This window comes from Artemia franciscana, chromosome 3 (genome assembly GCF_032884065.1).
Source record: "Artemia franciscana chromosome 3, ASM3288406v1, whole genome shotgun sequence".
Taxonomy (NCBI): domain Eukaryota; kingdom Metazoa; phylum Arthropoda; class Branchiopoda; order Anostraca; family Artemiidae; genus Artemia; species Artemia franciscana.
The window spans coordinates 17146903-17165439 of record NC_088865.1 but is presented as its reverse complement, the minus strand read 5'-3'; the positions used below and the strand labels follow the sequence as shown (position 1 = coordinate 17165439).

The 18537-nt window shown below is 35.2% G+C and overlaps 1 protein-coding gene across 2 annotated transcripts in view; it reads right to left on the bottom strand.

The window, feature by feature from the left end:
* Positions 1-18537, bottom strand: part of LOC136024955 (attractin-like) — a 114594-nt gene that overhangs the window by 28312 nt on the left and 67745 nt on the right. For both annotated transcript variants that reach the window (XM_065700550.1, XM_065700551.1), the window contains 5 exons: positions 18265-18534; positions 16252-16585; positions 11714-11852; positions 8379-8609; positions 5703-5891 (listed from right to left, as the gene is read on the bottom strand). In XM_065700550.1, the coding sequence (XP_065556622.1) occupies positions 5703-5891; positions 8379-8609; positions 11714-11852; positions 16252-16585; positions 18265-18534 (1163 nt within the window). The remainder of the gene's footprint in view (positions 1-5702; positions 5892-8378; positions 8610-11713; positions 11853-16251; positions 16586-18264; positions 18535-18537) is intronic.

Below are 18537 nucleotides of genomic sequence, written 5' to 3'. Positions count from 1 at the left end.
AGAAATTCTGAATTGAATGCACGTTGCGAAATTTCTCCCAACGTTGAAAGGACAATCGTTTCCCAATTGCAACATCTTTTCCACGAAAATAATAATTTAGTGCGTCTGTTCAAAACAGCCATCGATTTGATGCCTACTGATACGCATAAAATTGTTATTTCCGCTGACAAAACGCCTCCTGGCCAACATGTGCGTAGATACAATGCTCCAACTATCGCCGAAGTGGCAATCGTTATGGTCGGTGATCAGTTTTTACCTCGAGATATTATTCTTCATAAGCGAAACGCTCAGTTGTTAAGAATTGCTGAAACTCATCGATGCTACGATGCCCTACAATATCCTATCATTTTTTGGGATGGAGCCGACGGCTATCACTTTAATATTAAATTGATGAATCCAGCCACTAACAAAGAAATGAATAAGAAATGCAGTGCAATGCATTATTATTCCTATAGACTAATGATTCGGCAGGATGAAGAAAATTATATTTTAAAATGCCGTGAATTGTTTCACCAATCCGTCGTTGATATGTATGCTAAAATTGAATCAGAACGTTTGCTATATATCCGCCTGAATCAGACCAAGCTCCGCTCTGAACAATACATTCATTTGCGAGATGCTGTTATAAATGACGGTAATACCACAAACGTTGGAAGATTAACAATTTTACCTTCGTCATATGCTGGCAGTCCCCGTCATATGCATGAATATGCTCAAGATGCTATTGCGTATGTTCGTCTCTATGGTCGTCCAGATTTATTTATTACATTTACATGTAATCAATCTTGAGACGAGATACTGCAGCTTTTACTTCAAGGACAATCGGCGGTTCATAGGCATGACATTACGGCCCGTGTCTTCCGGCAAAAGTTGAAATCACTGATAAACTACATTGTAAAACTTGAAGTGTTTGGGTCAGTGCGATGCTGGATGTACTCAGTGGAATGGCAAAAACGAGGTTTGCCACACGCACATATACTAATCTGGCTACATAAAAAAATTACTTCGAACGAAATTGATGATGTGATTTCCGCTGAAATACCTGATAAAAATGTCGATAAGGGGTTACATGATATTATTGTAAAAAATATGATACATGGACCTTGCGGTGCACTGAACGAAAATTCACCATTCATGGCCAAAGGAAGGTGCACAAAGCAATATCCTCGACTTTTAGCATCAAACACAATTACTGGCAATGATGGTTACCCACAATATAGAAGAAGATCTACTGAAGATGGCGGTAAAACAGCAATAATAAAGAAGCGTAACGGTACCACCATCGAAGTAGATAACCAGTGGGTTGTTCCATATTCCCCATTATTATCAAAAACATTTAATGCACACATAAACGTTGAATACTGTAACTCCGTAAAGGCAATCAAATACATATGTAAATACGTCAAAAAAGGCAGTGACATGGCAGTTTTTGGCTTGCAGCCCGAAATCAAAGATTTCGATGAAATCGTACAATATCAGGCTGGAAGATACATAAGCAGTAATGAAGCTGTTTGGCGAATTCTTTCATTTCCGATACATGAACGTAGTCCAGCTGTTGTTCACTTAGCGGTACATTTACAGAATGGTCAACGTGTTTATTTCACGGAAACCAACGTGCAACAAAGAGTCCTGAATCCACCGGATACAACATTAACAGCTTTTTTTTCGCTTTGCAAAAATGATTCTTTTGCAAAAAACTGCTGTATACTGAAGTGCCTTCGTATTACACGTGGAATACTAAAAATAAAGTATTTGAACGTCGAAAACAGGGTAAGTCAGTCGACGGCCAACCTACCATCTTCAAAGATACCATGATAGGAAGACTCTACACCGTTCACCCCAATCAACATGAATGCTTCTTTCTACGCCTGCTTTTGGTGAATGTACCCGGTCCGACATCCTTTGAGTATTTGAGGACTGTAAATGGTACTATACATGACACTTACCGTAGTGCATGCCAAGCTCTGAATTTATTGGAGAATGGCCAACACTGGGATAACTGCATCAATGACGCGTGCAAAACGTCAACCCCAAGTCAAATTCGTGCATTGTTTGGCATCATTTTAACAACTTGCTCTCCATCAGCTCCTACAGAGTTATGGGAAAAATATAAGTCAAAAATGTCCGAAGATATACTCCATCGAAAACAGTTAGAGACGTCAGATATGACTTTTGATTTTACATCAGAAATTTATAACTACACTTTAGTTGTTATAGAAGATTTCTGCGTACGAATGACAAACAAACCTCTTCAGGATTTGGGAATGCCTTCACCTAACCGTATCGCTGCTGTTTCGACATGTGTAGAATTGGATCGTGAACAAAGTTACAGTACGAGTGATCTATTGTCGTATGTACAAAATAACATTTCCAAGTTAACGTCGGAACAAAAAGACATTTATGATACGATAATGCATTGTGTCGATAACAACGTTGGAGAAATTTTCTTTTTGGATGCGCCAGGAGGTACTGGTAAAACCTTTGTGATAAAACTGATTCTGGCATCAATTCGATCAAAAAATGATATAGCGTTGGCAATTGCGTCGTCCGGAATAGCCGCAACATTGCTGCCTGGTGGAAGAACTGCTCATTCCGCTTTGAAATTGCCTCTGAACTTGCATTCTACAGAAACTCCCACGTGCAATATTTCCAAATCATCTGGGATGGGTAAAGTATTGCAGCAATGCAAACTTATTATTTGGGATGAGTGCACAATGGCACACAAAAAATCGCTCGAGGCTCTGGATCAATGCTTGAAAGATTTGCGAGGGAAGTCGAAACCCTTTGGCAGCACATTAATATTGCTTGCTGAGGTTTCAGGCAAACATTACCTATAATACCTAGATCAACTCCTGCAGACGAAATGAATGCTTGCCTGAAAAATTCTAATTTATGGGCACACGTAAAAACATTAAAATTAACTACAAATATGCGTGTCCGATTGCAAAACGATGACTCTGGTCAAACATTTTCAGATCAATTGCTGGCAATGGGAAACGGAAAGCTCCCAGTAGACTCAATTTCAGGACGTATACAACTACCTGCTGATTTCTTTAATTTAGTGACGTCCAAAAATGAATTGATTGAAAAAGTATTTCCGAATATTCTAAAAAATTATAAAAATAATAAATGGCTAAGTGAAAGAGCGATTCTCGCACCCAAAAATATAGACGTCCACGAAATCAACAAGATTGTTTTGACCAAGATTCGAGACCAGGCAGTCCTTTACAAGTCAGTCGACACAGTTTTGGAACCAAATGAAGCGGTTAATTATCCATCTGAATTTTTAAATTCCATAGATCTTTCAGGGTTTCCACCACACGTGCTACAACTAAAAATAGGCGTACCAATAATACTTTTAAGAAATATAAACCCACCAAAGCTTTGCAATGGCACTCGACTTGCCGTAAAAAAACAATGGAAAACCTAATAGAGGCCACAATCTTGACAGGGCCTTTTGAGGGTGAGGCTGTTCTTATTCCTCGCATTCCCATGATTCCAACGGATCTGCCTTTTCAATTTAAAAGATTGCAATTCCCAATTCGATTAGCATTTGCAATCACTATTAACAAAGCTCAAGGTCAATCATTAGAAAAATGTGGTATAGATCTTAATACTGATTGTTTTTCCCATGGACAATTGTACGTTGCATGTTCGAGGGTCGGTAAACCTGACAATCTATTTATATGCAGCGACAATTGGACAGCGAAGAATGTTGTATATTCGCAAGTTTTACGCAGTTAATTTGTATTTTGGAGCCAAATGAAGCGGTTAATTATCCATCTGAATTTTTAAATTCCATAGATCCTTCAGGGTTTCCACCACACGTGCTACAACTAAAAATAGGCGTACCAATAATACTTTTAAGAAATATCAACCCACCAAAGCTTTGCAATGGCACGCGACTTGCCGTAAAAAAAAACAATGGAAAACCTAATAGAGGCCACAATCTTGACAGGGCCTTATGAGGGTGAGGCTGTTCTTATTCCTCGCATTCCCATGATTCCAACGGATCTGCTTTTTCAATTTAAAAGATTGCAATTCCCAATTCGATTAGCATTTGCAACCACCATCAACAAAGCTCAAGGGCAATCACTAGAAAAATGCGGTATAGATCTTAATACAGATTGCTTTACCAATGTACAATTGTATGTTGCATCTTTGAGGGTCGGTAAACCTGACAATCTATTTATACGCACAGACAATGGGACAGCGAAGACTGTTGTATATTCACAAGTTTTACGTAGTTAATTTGTATTGTATCTATCTATCTATCTATCTATATAAAAACGAGTTGTGTGTATGCATGTTTGTTTGTTTGTAAAAAGAGCGTTTGCATATGACGTCATTATTAGTACATACGGCTTTGTATATGCACAGACAATGGGAAAGCCAAGAATGTTGTATATTCGCAATTTTTACGTAGTTTGAAACACATATATAAATCTATCTATATTCACAGGTGGGACACAGGGACACAACTACAATGGCGCGTAACTAATATGGCGCGTAACAACTTACGCGTGCGGGGGTTGGGAATAGTAAAAGTAAGGTTGGGTTAGGTTAAATTAAGTAATAAAACTCAATAATGGGTTAAATAAAACTTAATAAAACTCAATAAAAATTAACCAAACCTAATCAATCACCATCAAACCTTGCATGAAATTGAAAAAGTTGACTGGCATCGCTGACTAAAGCCAAGGAGAAAACAAGTTATTTCGGACATTCACCGGTGAAAGTCGACATTCACAAATTTTGGATTCACGGTAAGATATTCACTGTTTTCAGATCTATCTATTTACAAAATTTGCATTAAGGAATTACTTACAAGATGTGCAGCTATGACTTACAAGCTGTGATCTATCCATTCACCAAATCAGAACTATGGCATTACATATAAGGTATGCAGCTATGACTTACACCAAAAGGAAACATATTTATATGTTAGACTTAAAGTTTCATATCTATCCATTCACCAAATCAGAACTACCTACAAGGTGTGCAGCTATGAATTACAAGGTGGATTTTTCCATTCAACAAATCAGAACATAGGCATTATGTACAAGGTGTGCAGCTTTGACTTACACCAAAAGGAAGCATATTTATATGTTAGACGGTAAAGTTTAAGATATATCCATTCACCAAATCAGAATTACCTATAAGGTGTGCAGCTATGACTTACAAGGTGTGATCTGTCCATTCACCAAATCAGAACTATGGCATTACATATAAGGTGTGCAGTTATAACTTACACCAAAATGAAAAAAAAAATTATATATTAGACGTATTAGTTTCAGATCTATCCATTCACCGACGCAGAATTATAATTTACTTAGAGTTTTCCCTATGAAATAATATAAACTTCTTTAAAAATAGAGAATAACTCCTGTTCTAATAAGTCTCTGATATCTTGTAAACATACTTTTCTACATATAAAAAAAAAAAATTAAAGAGATAGAAACTGGATCTAATCTATCGAATAATAGCGAAATTTTCACCTTACGTTAAAAAATTCAAACCACAGGACTTTAGAAATAAGGAATCATAAGCTTGTAGAGGGAACATAGACATAAGTTCATCGAACTTGTGTACAAAATTCGCTGAACAGACTAAATCATATTTCCATCTATATATGAATTAATGCGAAACAAATATAAGGGTGTTTGGAAAATATTAAGCAAACAATGAAAGTTTTCACATACCTGGACAAGAGGTGAAATACCACCGTTCCAATGGACATTTATCACTATCAACTTCCCAAATAGTGTTCTTTTCTATCATCGGCCCACTCAGACCACCATCCATACATCGGCCAATACCAGTGCCAGTACCGTCATCACACCAGCCACAACCAGGGTCTTCACGGCATTGATCACAGGTTCTATATGAGCCTAGGGAATAAATCCAGATATACAAGGTACGAAAAAGAAGCAAAATATTTAAAAGTAATATGGGAAAACTACTTGCTTGGAAGTAACATAAAAGATCACATTGAAAAGAAATCACATACAAATTAAAACATATCTTCCCTTAATAAGTGTGCAATTGAGCCCCTCAGACGTCTAATCAGCGAAGTTTACTTTTACATTTCTTAGAACTTATTCACTGAATTTTTCCTTTAGCTTCTGACTTTGTGCGTCCAAGAACTAATCCTAAAAAAAAAGACAAAATATTTTGGAATTTGAATTGTGATCAATTCCCGATAGGGCAATTTGATTATCTCCAAACCACACTGTACTTGAGGTAATTCTTGCTGCTTGAATACTAGAAGTTCAGCAAGTGTCAACTAGAAAATTAGTAGATTGAATCGGTTTAATATGGCTAAATTACGTAAAAATACAGAGTTTAATTTTACTTTTCAATAAATTTTATTTAAATCTAATACACAGGAAGTTCTTGTAATAAAGTATACACCGGAAGTAAAGTTTGCTGCAAGCATACAATTTTTTTCAATAATATTTTTTTTTTTAATTTACCCCTTCTTATCAACTAAGTAAAAAAATAAAAAATAGTTCCTCCTTGAATTTTGTGACACAGAGGGCGTTCATAGGTTTGCTGGAAATTCATTTAACCAACGGGTTTTCTTCCCCATCGACCCTGCATTAGCTGGTATCGAATTCCTGGACTCGTATTGCCAAGCATACATCAGTTCACTGTGTTATCACAGGTGTGTTATCAACTAAGACTCGCTAAAGGAACCTGGCTTATAAAGGTTTCAGCCCTTTCAATTTGATCATGAATCTAATGACCCTAGTTCAGCATAAAAATACATTCTCGGTTATACCTTTATTCTATCACATGTATCAAAGCTCCTTCCAGCCTCTCTAGTATAAGTGCAAAAGCATTACTCTTTGCAAGGATCATGAGGTGCTTTGACAAACAATGTGATCCTTTATTTCGAATCTGGGTTTCGTAACCTTTATTTTTGCTGTAAAACAAATATTTATTATTATTGCTGCTACTACTACTACAAACAACTCAACACTGCCCCACGCCACCTGAGACTAACAGAACCACAGACAGAGCTCCTTCACACCAATCTATTCAGTTTCAATTTTTACCCCCCTCACACGGAGTTCCAATATCCTATAAATTCTTTTTTACGACCTCTTCCCATGCCCTTTGTAGACGACCTATCTTTGGCAATCTATCATTCTTCACCCGTAAAATGTGGCATACCTAACTTAATCTTTATTTCATTATGACCCTGGAAAGTCAGATGTATGTGTTTTTTACAGCTTATTTTTTGACATACGGTTAGTCAAACGACTGACATATATGTATAGACTATGTTAATATGTTACGTTGATAAATTATGGGCGACATCATGCTTTGATTTTTTTTTTCTTATCAAATGTTTAAGAGTATTTAAAAGTTTTACTATCTAGGGCAGATTTTTGTAGCTCCAACAAAATTTCAGCTTTTGAAGCGACATCTTACTTTTATATCATTTTTTCTTTTTGACTAAAGTCCATTTTACAATGTGACCAATGTGGCGACAAGTACTTATTTTGAAACATAATCCAGGCCTACATATACCATAGGCCAAAGCTTATTACGAAGAAAGACATCGCTGCAAACAATTCTAAACGTAGAGCTATCTTTACATCCACTCAAGCTAAAACTATTATTTTTTTTTTTAATCTTGCTATCCCCCTAGTTTAAGACAATTTAACTTAACTTTGACTTAAACTCCATTAGATGCTCATAACGGGACTCGAGCAGCGGAAGGTAAAGTTAATTGAATTTTATTGTTAACATATTGCTATTAGAAGGCCTTTTTGCATCTTGTACTTTTCATTGTGTTTCTCTTATTAAATATTTAAAAGTGTTACTAGCTAACGCTATTTCTTGTAGCTCCAAACATATATCAGCTTTTGAAGAGCGACATCTTATTTGATATTTTTTCCATTTTCAAATAAAGTTCATATTACAATGCGACCAAGCTGGCGACAAATACTTATTATGAAACATAATCAAGGTCCACATTAGCCACAGGCCATAACTTATTAGAAGAAGGACATTACTGCAAAAAATCTGAAATAATCTTCTGTTGTGTTTAACCTTAAAGTAATGTGAATAACCTATAAAATATATAAAAGCAAAGCTTACAATACCTTCATCGATACAATGATACAAAGAAAAATTTAACTGTGTAAGTTTTTGTAGCTATTTTTATGTACAAATTTATATGCTTCCAAGCTCCCTTTGTTTTTGGTATCACTTTGATTGTAGTTTCTATAAAGTAATCTGTCGGTTGATCCGGACTTATGCGTTGAACCGTATTTATCTAACCTCTAGTAAGAAATACTGTATAAATATTTCTATTAAGTCATTTTGACTAGTTAAAAAAAAGAAGAAGGAAAAAGAAATATTACCACAGATAGATCCTTCTACAGGATGTTTACATTTCAACTCTGAAGTAGTCCATTCCCTGCATGTGCCAAAAGGAAACGAAGGGATATAGCCGTTTTTGTCAACACACCGCTGTAGACTGCTGCACCACATACAGTGTCCTTGAGTGCAGTTTGAGCAAGTTGTCCTTTCTGAGCAAGGGACATCACATATCTGTTCATCAGCATCAAGATGAATTTTTTCAACTCGATTTTCTAGAAAGGAAAATTTCTGAAAATACAAACAAGCATTTTAGCTTTTTTTTTTGTAACTGTATTATCTTTTTAGAAAAAAATCCCAGTGAAAAATAAAGTTAAAAGTATATCAAGCGCATTTTTATCGAAGTCTAAAAACAAATTTTAAAAGCAGGACTTGGTCAAAATTACTGCTAAAAAGATCAAGCGCCAATAGGAATTACTGAAATAGCTAAAATAATATTCATTTATTTATAACCCACTATATCACAGATGAAGTGAAGCAGGAGAAAGAATGAAACACATACAATAAATAAATAAACAACCCCTACGGCAAAACTACGAAAGCAAACGGATCAAAACAATAAAAAAAAGAGGATGGTAAGGACTTTCCTTAAATACTTTCTTTTAAAGGAAATTGATCCGTATTAGCAAACTTGTGCCCCGTTTATTGTTATATTTTCGTCCCCCTAAGTGAGAAGTTTTACAGAATGAAAGGGACTGCACCAGATGATATGTATGGTCCATATATATTTCTGGTGCAGTCCCATATATAATTTGGGATAAAATATGTAATATAAAAGGTCCATGTTTATATAATATAAAGCATATAACATGGACCTTTTTCCAATCTATAGACCTTTAACTTACCTGGTATGCAAAGTAGGTCAGCTAATAGAATTAGTGTAATTAGTGGTTGAGGTAAGAAGCGAAGCTGGTAGTCGGTCCGTTTTGAAATTTGAGTTTAAGTAGGGCTGTGTTATATCTTTATTTATGTGGTTTGGTTTTTTGAATTTTTGTGGATTGAATTTTTCCAAAGCAGTACAACAAGGCAATGAGATAACAGGGACTTTAACGGGGAAGAGGGTTGAGCTGCAACTCTAGGTTTAACTAAAAGCTTTATAAGCTTTAACTAGTAAATTTAACTTTGAGACCTTTTGTTTTGAGTCTTCGTTCTTTGAGTTATTCACTTTGAATTCCAAACTCCCATTAATTTATCACGTATGTTATGTTGCAGTATAAATAAGCAAAATATTACAAAATAATGTTACCACAAGTAAGCCTTTTCTTTTAACTTTGAATCTATTTTTTATAGGACATCAAGATATTAGTAGCACAAAACATATGAACAATCCTTCAGTTTCTATACCACTTCGACAAAAACCATTAACATTAGCAATACCGAAAGTACAAAATTCGTATATCTTGAATATCAGACAATGAGCACAAACCTGATAGAAAAAGAAGCGAATGACACTAATAAGTTGAATAGAGTCTAGCTAAGTCCTTACAGTAGCAATGACCACGTATACAGGCGGTGCCAAAAATATATATTGTATATCTTCCCCCATCCAATAAAAACTTAAGTTTCTTTCTCAAACCGTAGTTCGTTATTTTCGTTTATTATTTTATAAAAAGTTCGATTTCTGAATACTCATCTGACGTATGTCAGTATACAAAAACAAGCATTTGGAAAAAAAATTAATAGCATCTAAGAAACTGTACATTGAGTTTCTTCAATTCTTTGACAACTTTAAGAAGGATCTTATTTCACCAAAAGTTCAAACAAGGGATTATCTAGACTGCACCAATCGAGACATCAGGCTAAAACCATGCATAGCGCATTGTTTTTGCAGGGAGTAAGCTTGGATTTTCAACGGCCAATGTGTAGTTAAAATCAGATGGCTAAATGTTCATCAACCAAGTCAATTTTTTCCACAAAACCTCTGTGTCCATACTGTGGCATAATTTTGAAAGAATCTCCGATCAAACCCAGGAATAACCCAAAATATAATCTACCTCAGCAACTTTTTTGGGGCAGAAAATCCAACCCCTGCTGGGACTTATTAACACTCACATACTTTCGGCGAGGTTTTGCCAATCAACGGAATGTATATTAGTAAACTTTAAAAGTTTAGTCTGAATGTGTAAATTAGCTTAATTAGCTTAAAAGGTTTTAATTAGCTTAGAAGGTTTAATTTCTTTTTCATGACAACACAAGAAAACAAAAAGAAAGTAGCCTGATGACGGGTTTCTTAATTTCATCATCTTAGGCAGCGCAATAGCGTTGCCTAAGTAAAGACCGATAAGGCTTCAGTGTATTATTTATTGTTTGTTATTCCCAGGCCACCTTGTATGGAAGTAGTTGTCGTAAAAACTTCCAAGGGGACTAATTCGATTGGAAATTGAAAGCTCTAGTCAAAAGTGATTGGAGGGCAACCATTCACAAACCCACGCCCGTCATTGCAACCCTTCCCCAAAAGACGACCGATCTTTCCTCATCCACGTAAAGCACAAATGAAGTTCTGGCCTTTAGAACGCGTAGAGGGAGCAAGCCCTGCTCCTGTCTGAGGTGGTTTCTGTTTGTTTTAAAATTTAATTGATTATTTATTACAGTTTCTGTTCGTTTTGTGTTTTACTTATTTATTTTAAGTGATTTATATACTTGTTTTATACTTGAATTACTATTTGGCTGTAATTTTTACATTTGACTCTTCACTTTTCTTTGAAAAACTTTTTTTGTCGAAAAAGTTTTTAAAAATAATTTCTATATAAGGTGCCTTCTATCCATTCTTTTCAAAAGCTTGCACACCCCTTGGAAAATGCCCCCATACCACAATAGAAAAGGGATAGGCAATCTGAAGGCATCCCATCCCCCTACGCAATGATTGCTCCACAAAATCCCCTTTTAAGGGTAAAAGTGGAGACCTGGACCTTAAATGTATCTTTTTTATACCGGCCAATGGGAAAAAATTTCTAGCCTCACCAAATCTAGAGTACGATCCTGAATCCACTGCCACACGGCTTGATTGCGTGACCTGGCTTTGGACCAGTTTCAGAAACTATAATTTTCTGTTTAAGCTCCCAGCTTTATTTGTTTTCCATAAGACTAATTGTCTTAGAAGAGAGGAGGAATATGTCCCCTCTTCAATCACAAACCACTTTAACAACAGACTTAGTAGATGTAGCACCACATATTCCGTGCTACAAAACAAATAAAGAAATTGAAATAACAACTCCACAGGGATATATCGTGATAGCTGCCATCTTCTATGTGCCCCATCACATCAAATGCTTCAATCCTATTGATTAGTACAATTATAAAAATGAAAAGAAAATATTACCATATTTTCTGATGTAGGTGTAACACCTTTGGTCTTGTTCCCATCTACAGTAAAGTTCAGTGTGGCATGCTGTACATGTGTGAAGAAGACGGCAAGTAGAAGCATCTCCAAGATCACATTGGTCCACTCTATTCACTGCCTATAAAAATTGTCAATTCAAAATTTAAAAATGAAAATTAACACATTAAATTAACTAATAAATTATTTGTCTGCTTTAGAGATCATCTCATCCATTACCTTGGGCACTGAGCTACAGAAAGGGAGAAGATAAGGGCACTACCACGCGATTACGAGATTGGTTGAGGACCGCTCTAAAAAGAATTGTGGCACAAGAGTGTACTTCTTTACGCTGTTTAAATGGAGACAATGTAGAAAGTTGACAAGTATACTAAACAAAATTAAGGTTTGTATCTAATTTAATTGAATAGCTAAAGAGTAATGGTACCTGTAGTGTGTGCATCTTTGTAATTTTCATGTTGAGACCTAAATTCTTCTTTTTTTTGCCATGACAACAAACAAACAGCTACTAATAAATGAACATTTACACAAAATAAACAAATTACAAAGAAAACTTCTATAATACCCTACAATTTTCGATATGATCTACTGGTATTCTGCTGGATCCTCCGAGCTGCCTAATAGCATTATAATATTCACTCTCAATTACACTCAATGGTCATTTTATCATACAATCAAATGCATTATCTCTTAAAATCTTTCAATGTTTCGCATCCAGGCATCAAATTTAACACACTTTCATTTATACATCCACATATCAGACATGAATATGGAGCCCCATTTCTCCAAACGTTGCCAATATACTACATAATGGAATTGTTTACCTACGACTTTGAGAAACATGGATAATTTTCTTGAATTTCGTCGGGAATTAAAGCTATTTTGCCTTGATATTAATGATTTTGATAGTTGAGTGGACCTCAAGTGGAGCCAAGATGTTGGTTTTGTTTTAGGCGATACTGGTCAAGTGGTTTTAGTTTCTTTTTGTTTTGTCTTTTCTGAAGTGTGATTCCGTATCGATTGAAATGCAGGGTAATTGAATTTTTTCTTCTTCTTTTCTTTTCTTTTTTCTTTTCCTTTTCTTTTTTATTTTCTTCTTCTTTTTCGTATTGTTTTTATTTGTATGTGTATTGGGGTTGTAAGCCCGAACAAGCTTTGCTTTGGGCCATTTGCTTGTTTTGTTTTGTTATTTATATTAATAAACCCATCTTTCTCTCTCTCTCTCAATACTTTTCCTCATTCACCCAGACGATCTTCATAAGCGACAAACTCACCACCGATATCACTAGACCAAAATCACGCAACGCAGTTGCATATTAAGAATTTAAAATAATCGAGAAAAGGTGAGGTCTATCAAAATTAAACTTATCCGTAACAAAGATTATATGCTCTTCTTCTTTGACGGAAAGCACTTGGATTCCACATAATGTTGGTAATATGGAATCAAAATTCCGAAGAAAAAAGCATTAACTACCATGTAGAGTTACTCTGTAGTACTAAAGCTGTAAATTAACGGACAAAAAAATAAATCAAACAAGCAGAAAAATAGTTTTGCCTTACTAGACTACATTTTTTGAAATCACAAAAAGCTTTTACAATCCCAAAATATATTCAATGTCATTACTGCTAGACTCTGGCTTCAAAAGTTGTACACTAAGCTTGGACACGGCTTGTACGCCAAATAAAATAGTTTCAGCAAAACGAACCAAGTTTTGGAATCTCAGAATTAACTAGTACCGGAATAACAAGTTTTATAGATTATGAGCTAGCGTTCGATTCTGTTGATAGAAGAGCTTTAGCACAGGTCTTATCCGTGTATGGTATACTAGGCGAATACATTAAAGTGATTAGTGCTATGTATGAGAACAACACTGCTACGGTTAAGGTAGAAAATGAGGTTAGTAGCTGGTTTTGTATTAAATCAGGAGTTAAGCAGGGTTGTGGTCTATCCACCTTTATATGGATCATTTTGGTGAACTTTGTCGTAAGGAACACAGGAAAGGCAATGAGAGAACATAGATCATATGGGGAGAAAAAACTCTCCTGGACTTAGATTACGCTGATGATTTAAGCATCTTTGATGAGAGTGTGAGCAAAATGAACGAACTTTTACAGGTTTTTCGAGTTCAGCGTGATAGAATAGGTTTGTAAATTAATCTTAACACGACTAAGTCGTTAAGGCTAGGAATAAGCGAAGATGAAAAGGTAACGTTGGGTAACGAAAAGATTGATCAGGTGGGCAGCTCCACCTACCTTGGTATTATTATTAGTAAAGATGGTTGGAGCAGTGAAGATGTTAGTAGTGGAATAGCCAAGGCTCAGGGTGTTCTTCCACAGTTAAAAAAAGTTTCGAAGAATAGGAAGATAAATCTACAAACCAAGATTAGAATATTAGAAGTTACAGTGCTGACAGTGGTCAAATATGGATCTGAAGCATGGGCGCTCCGAAAAGTGAATGAAGATTTGCTAGCTGTTTTCCAGAGAAATTGCCTACAGATTGTTCTTGGCACCCAGCTGGGTGACCGCATTTCAAACATTTGGCTGTACGGAAAATGTGGTTTAATCCTACTTTCTAGGGCTACAATGAAAGAAAGGCTAAGATGGCTAGGACACGTTGTGCTGATGAAGGATGACAGATTGCCGAAGATTGTCCTTTTTGGCCAACTATCTAGGGCTAAGCAGATAGCAGGTTGTCCTCGTCTTGAGTGGGAAGACGTCATAAAGAAAGATTTAAAGGAAATGGGAACTTCCTGGGAGGGTGTAAAAAGAGACTTTGAATAGATTGGGATGAAGGAGGAGCGTGCGTAGCTGTGTTGGCCTCGGGCGGCTTGGTGCTGCGGTGAGTTTTTAGTAGTAGCAGTGGTAGTAGCAGTGGTAGTAGCAGCAAACGCGCTCTTTCTTTCAAAACACATCGAGAATAAATAAGCTCCATATGGTTTTTATTCTCGTTTTAATTTAACGTGAAAGAATGACAGAAGTGGATAACAGTCTTATATTCATTTGGTTGGGATTATATTTTTTCTAACATATAGCTTTTTTTAAAAAGAAATGCACGGTAAAATTCCCAATTAGAATATTTCAAAAGGCCATAAGTAAATACTCTTGCAAATATCACCTAATAAATCTTTGGTGCAGTCTAATACGTTTTAATGTAATCTAAAATGGTTAAAACAGGAAATGGAAATGGAAAGCAGTCTCTTATTCCTTTGGTCAGGGTTATACTTTTCAGTTAGCACTATTTAGCCCTCGTGTTTTTTCCTGATGTTAAATAGTGGCTAGTTAGTAATTCATGTGATTACCCAGTTAGATGGACATAACAATCCCCTTCATCATAATTCTTTCGTACTTAACTATCCCCTTTGTCCTTAAATGCCTGATTGAATAGTTCATCTCTGACACTTTTGCGATCCCATTTGATAGAATCCAAAGCTTTTGATTGAAATCTTCAACTTCTGGAACAAATGAATTACAAAGATAAAGTATTAATTGTAAATATACAGACATTGCCTTTTTTATTGTTTTTAGTTTTAGATTTATTTAATTGTATAGATTGTTTCAGATTTTATCTTTAGTTCTTTTATTTAGTTTTTTTTTTCTATATTTAGCACTGCTAAATAGACGGCTTGTTCTACACAGGCGAAATATCTGTCATTTAGTTTATTTTTTCTTTCTACTGGCCGTAGTCCCGTTCTTCATTTTAAGATTTTCTTTTTGCCTTTGTTACGGAAGGAGCAAGATTAAAAACTTCAAATTATTCTGAAAATGAGAGGGGCTTCTTTTTGTCGTAGAGAGCAAATACTGCACTCGAAAAGGCAGGAACCTATTCATGTTTAGCTAACATTGTCCCGTAACCAAAAGAGAAGGAAGGAGAGGGCGTTGCACATCAATGGATGTGGAATGAAAAGACTCGATTTACTTGACCTAACCCTCTTTCTCAGCAGGGTCAACACCGTAGAGGAAATTGTTTGATATTGCTGTAAGTCTTCTCCATGTGGCCTTGTCCAAGGCTAGGGATGCAGCCTCATTTCAGCTGACATTGCGGCTGAGGAGTGATTAGTTTATTAAATTAGCCCATCTGGTGCGTGGTCTCCCTCAAAAACGTAACTACCAATTTTCTGGGGGATTGAAATCCATGATGATTCTAGCGGTACTTGGCGAGAGGTTAAGTAGGTGGCCGTACCACTTTATAGAATGAGCTTCTACTTGAGTAGAGAAATTCACCAGCTTGAAGGTCATCAGGACCTCAGGGTTGCAGGTCTTGTCATGCCGTTTAAAGCTTTCAATTTGAAGCAGGCATCTAATTTGGACTGCATCGACCTTTCTTGACTATGTCTAATGTACACAGCGACTTAAGTGTTTTAACCATTTATATGTTGGCCAAAATCTATCGAATAAAACAGTGCTATAATTATTTCACCCAATTATTGGCAATTTTTTAGTATCAATGGAATTCTTAACCAATGAAAAACTTAGCAGCAAAGCAACAAAAATGCATTTGAAAAATAAGAAGAAAAACACACCTTGGTTCCATTGCATTTGCCATACTGGCAATTATTTGTACACCAAACACAACCAAAACTAGTATGTAGACACGTTGGACAAGTGGTAATAGTGGAACAGGCTTCAGTGAGGTTTCTGGTTTGAATTAAACACTTTTCTGTTCCTTCAACAGTGGCTACAGAAAGAGGAACACATCTCTTTTGACTTTTATTCCAAACGCACTTAAGGCCAGGATAATACGTAAGGCAAGATTCTTTGGTGACTTTTGAATCACACTCACCAGGCACAAATCGAAACAAATCCGACTTGAACTGGCCGTCAAATCCACCAAAAAAATATGCTATTTGACGGAACCTGAAATGAGTAGAAATATCTCTAAATAAGTTGCACCTTTTTGTAGTGTTATTTCTCTGATATGGTTGATTTTATTTAATTACAATCGAATGATAGCTTAGTATATTTAATTTCAAAGTCTCTTTTAACTTTCTTGGAATATTATGGGGTACTGTTTCGAGTTTTTTTTTTTTTTATAGGGTAATGTAGGGTATTTTTATAGGTTAATTGAGTTCCACCTGCTTGCAGTTCCTTATTTCTCTAATATGGTTGGTTTTATTTGATTACAATCGAATGATAGCTTAGTATGCTTAATTTTAAAGATTTTTTTTTTTGCTTTCCTAGGATGTTATAAGGTACTGTTTGGAAAAGGACCGCAGCTTAAAATAGGAAAATAAATGCGCATACATTAGAACGATTTCAAGATTTTAAAAGTGAAATATGCCCAAGGATTTATGTAGGGAAACATCGGTGTGTAGTGCCATTGCTAACCATAACAACACTAGAATAACAGCTACTAATGAATATAAAAATATTAACAAGAATAGCATAATAAACAACAAAATACAGTATACAAAAAATAACAACATACAACCAGCAAGATATTAGCATAGACAATAAAAAAATTATGAAACCAGTTTCGTTAGTCTGAAATGCAGTAAATTTTCATCCATACTTTCTTCCTTCTAAAAAAAATTCAATTTTACTAGATAATCAATTTCCAAATCATTTATTCATTCGCCAATTCATAATATTGCTTCAACAAACTAAAAATGTATGGTTTAGAATAATAACCAATATCTATTTTAAATGTTAGTTTAGGTACATAGTTTTTATATTTTTGGATAGAACAGAACCAAAAGGAAAAATAATAAAAAAAAATTCTTGTAAAAAAGTAAAATTAAATTGAAATTCACCAACCTTATTCTTCTAAAGATTTTTTTTTTCCCTACAATCTCGATCACCATCATGATTTTGTTTCTTTTTGTTGTTATTTTGACAAATAAAATCACACTGTTAAAATATATATCGTTTTCAGTAAAGTGCAAATGATACTCTGATCTTCTAGAAGGTTAAGGTTAATAGGCAGCCCTATTCTTACTTGGGGTAATTTCTGTTTGAGTTTTGAATAATTTGATTATTTGTTTCAATTTTCGTTCATCTTAGGTTTCAGTTCATTCATAGTAATTTCAGTTGGTTTTAAATTTGGGTTTTTACACGACTTTATTCCTGCTCACTTTAGCTCTCCATTTTCCTTTGAAAAAGTTGTTTTTGGGGGGAATGTTTCCTGAAATTAATTTTAGACAAGCCTATAAGAGTACACTTTAATATTCAATAAAGTAAATTTTACTCAATTAGAGCTTGCTTGCAGAATTTGGGATTAATCAGAAAAAAATGTGGATGATCAATATTATATTTCAAACCAGAAACTACAAAACTGTATTAAAAAAAAGTAAAAAGTTAAATTTCACCGACTGATCCATTTATGAGTTTTCTGACAACTAATTGATTAAAATCACAAATTTAAAAAACCAATTGTTTTTTCAAATTTTGAACTAGACGCCATTAAAGAGTAACGTAAGTAACATAAATCCATTTACGGAATTTGAATTAGATTAACTACATTTGGTTTTAGGGAAAGCGCATTGTTGGTATATTTAAGCTCTATTGGGAGTCATAATATAACAACAAAAACTTACAATTTATCATCAGGCATAGGGGACTGAACCACAAGATGGCTGTTTCTTGCTAAACCAATACCAGGCATCATATGGCTAGCTGAAGGGGCCTCCATTTCAACCCAGGTATCACAGATTAAATCATAGGCAGAGAAACTGGCTGAACAGCATTTTGAGTGAGGAGAATGCTCAGACTCATTATGGGCATTTCCACCAAATACCAACATCAGTCCATTACTGACACTAGCCACATGATGGAAACGGTGATAAATACTTGGAGTCATAAGTGTCCTA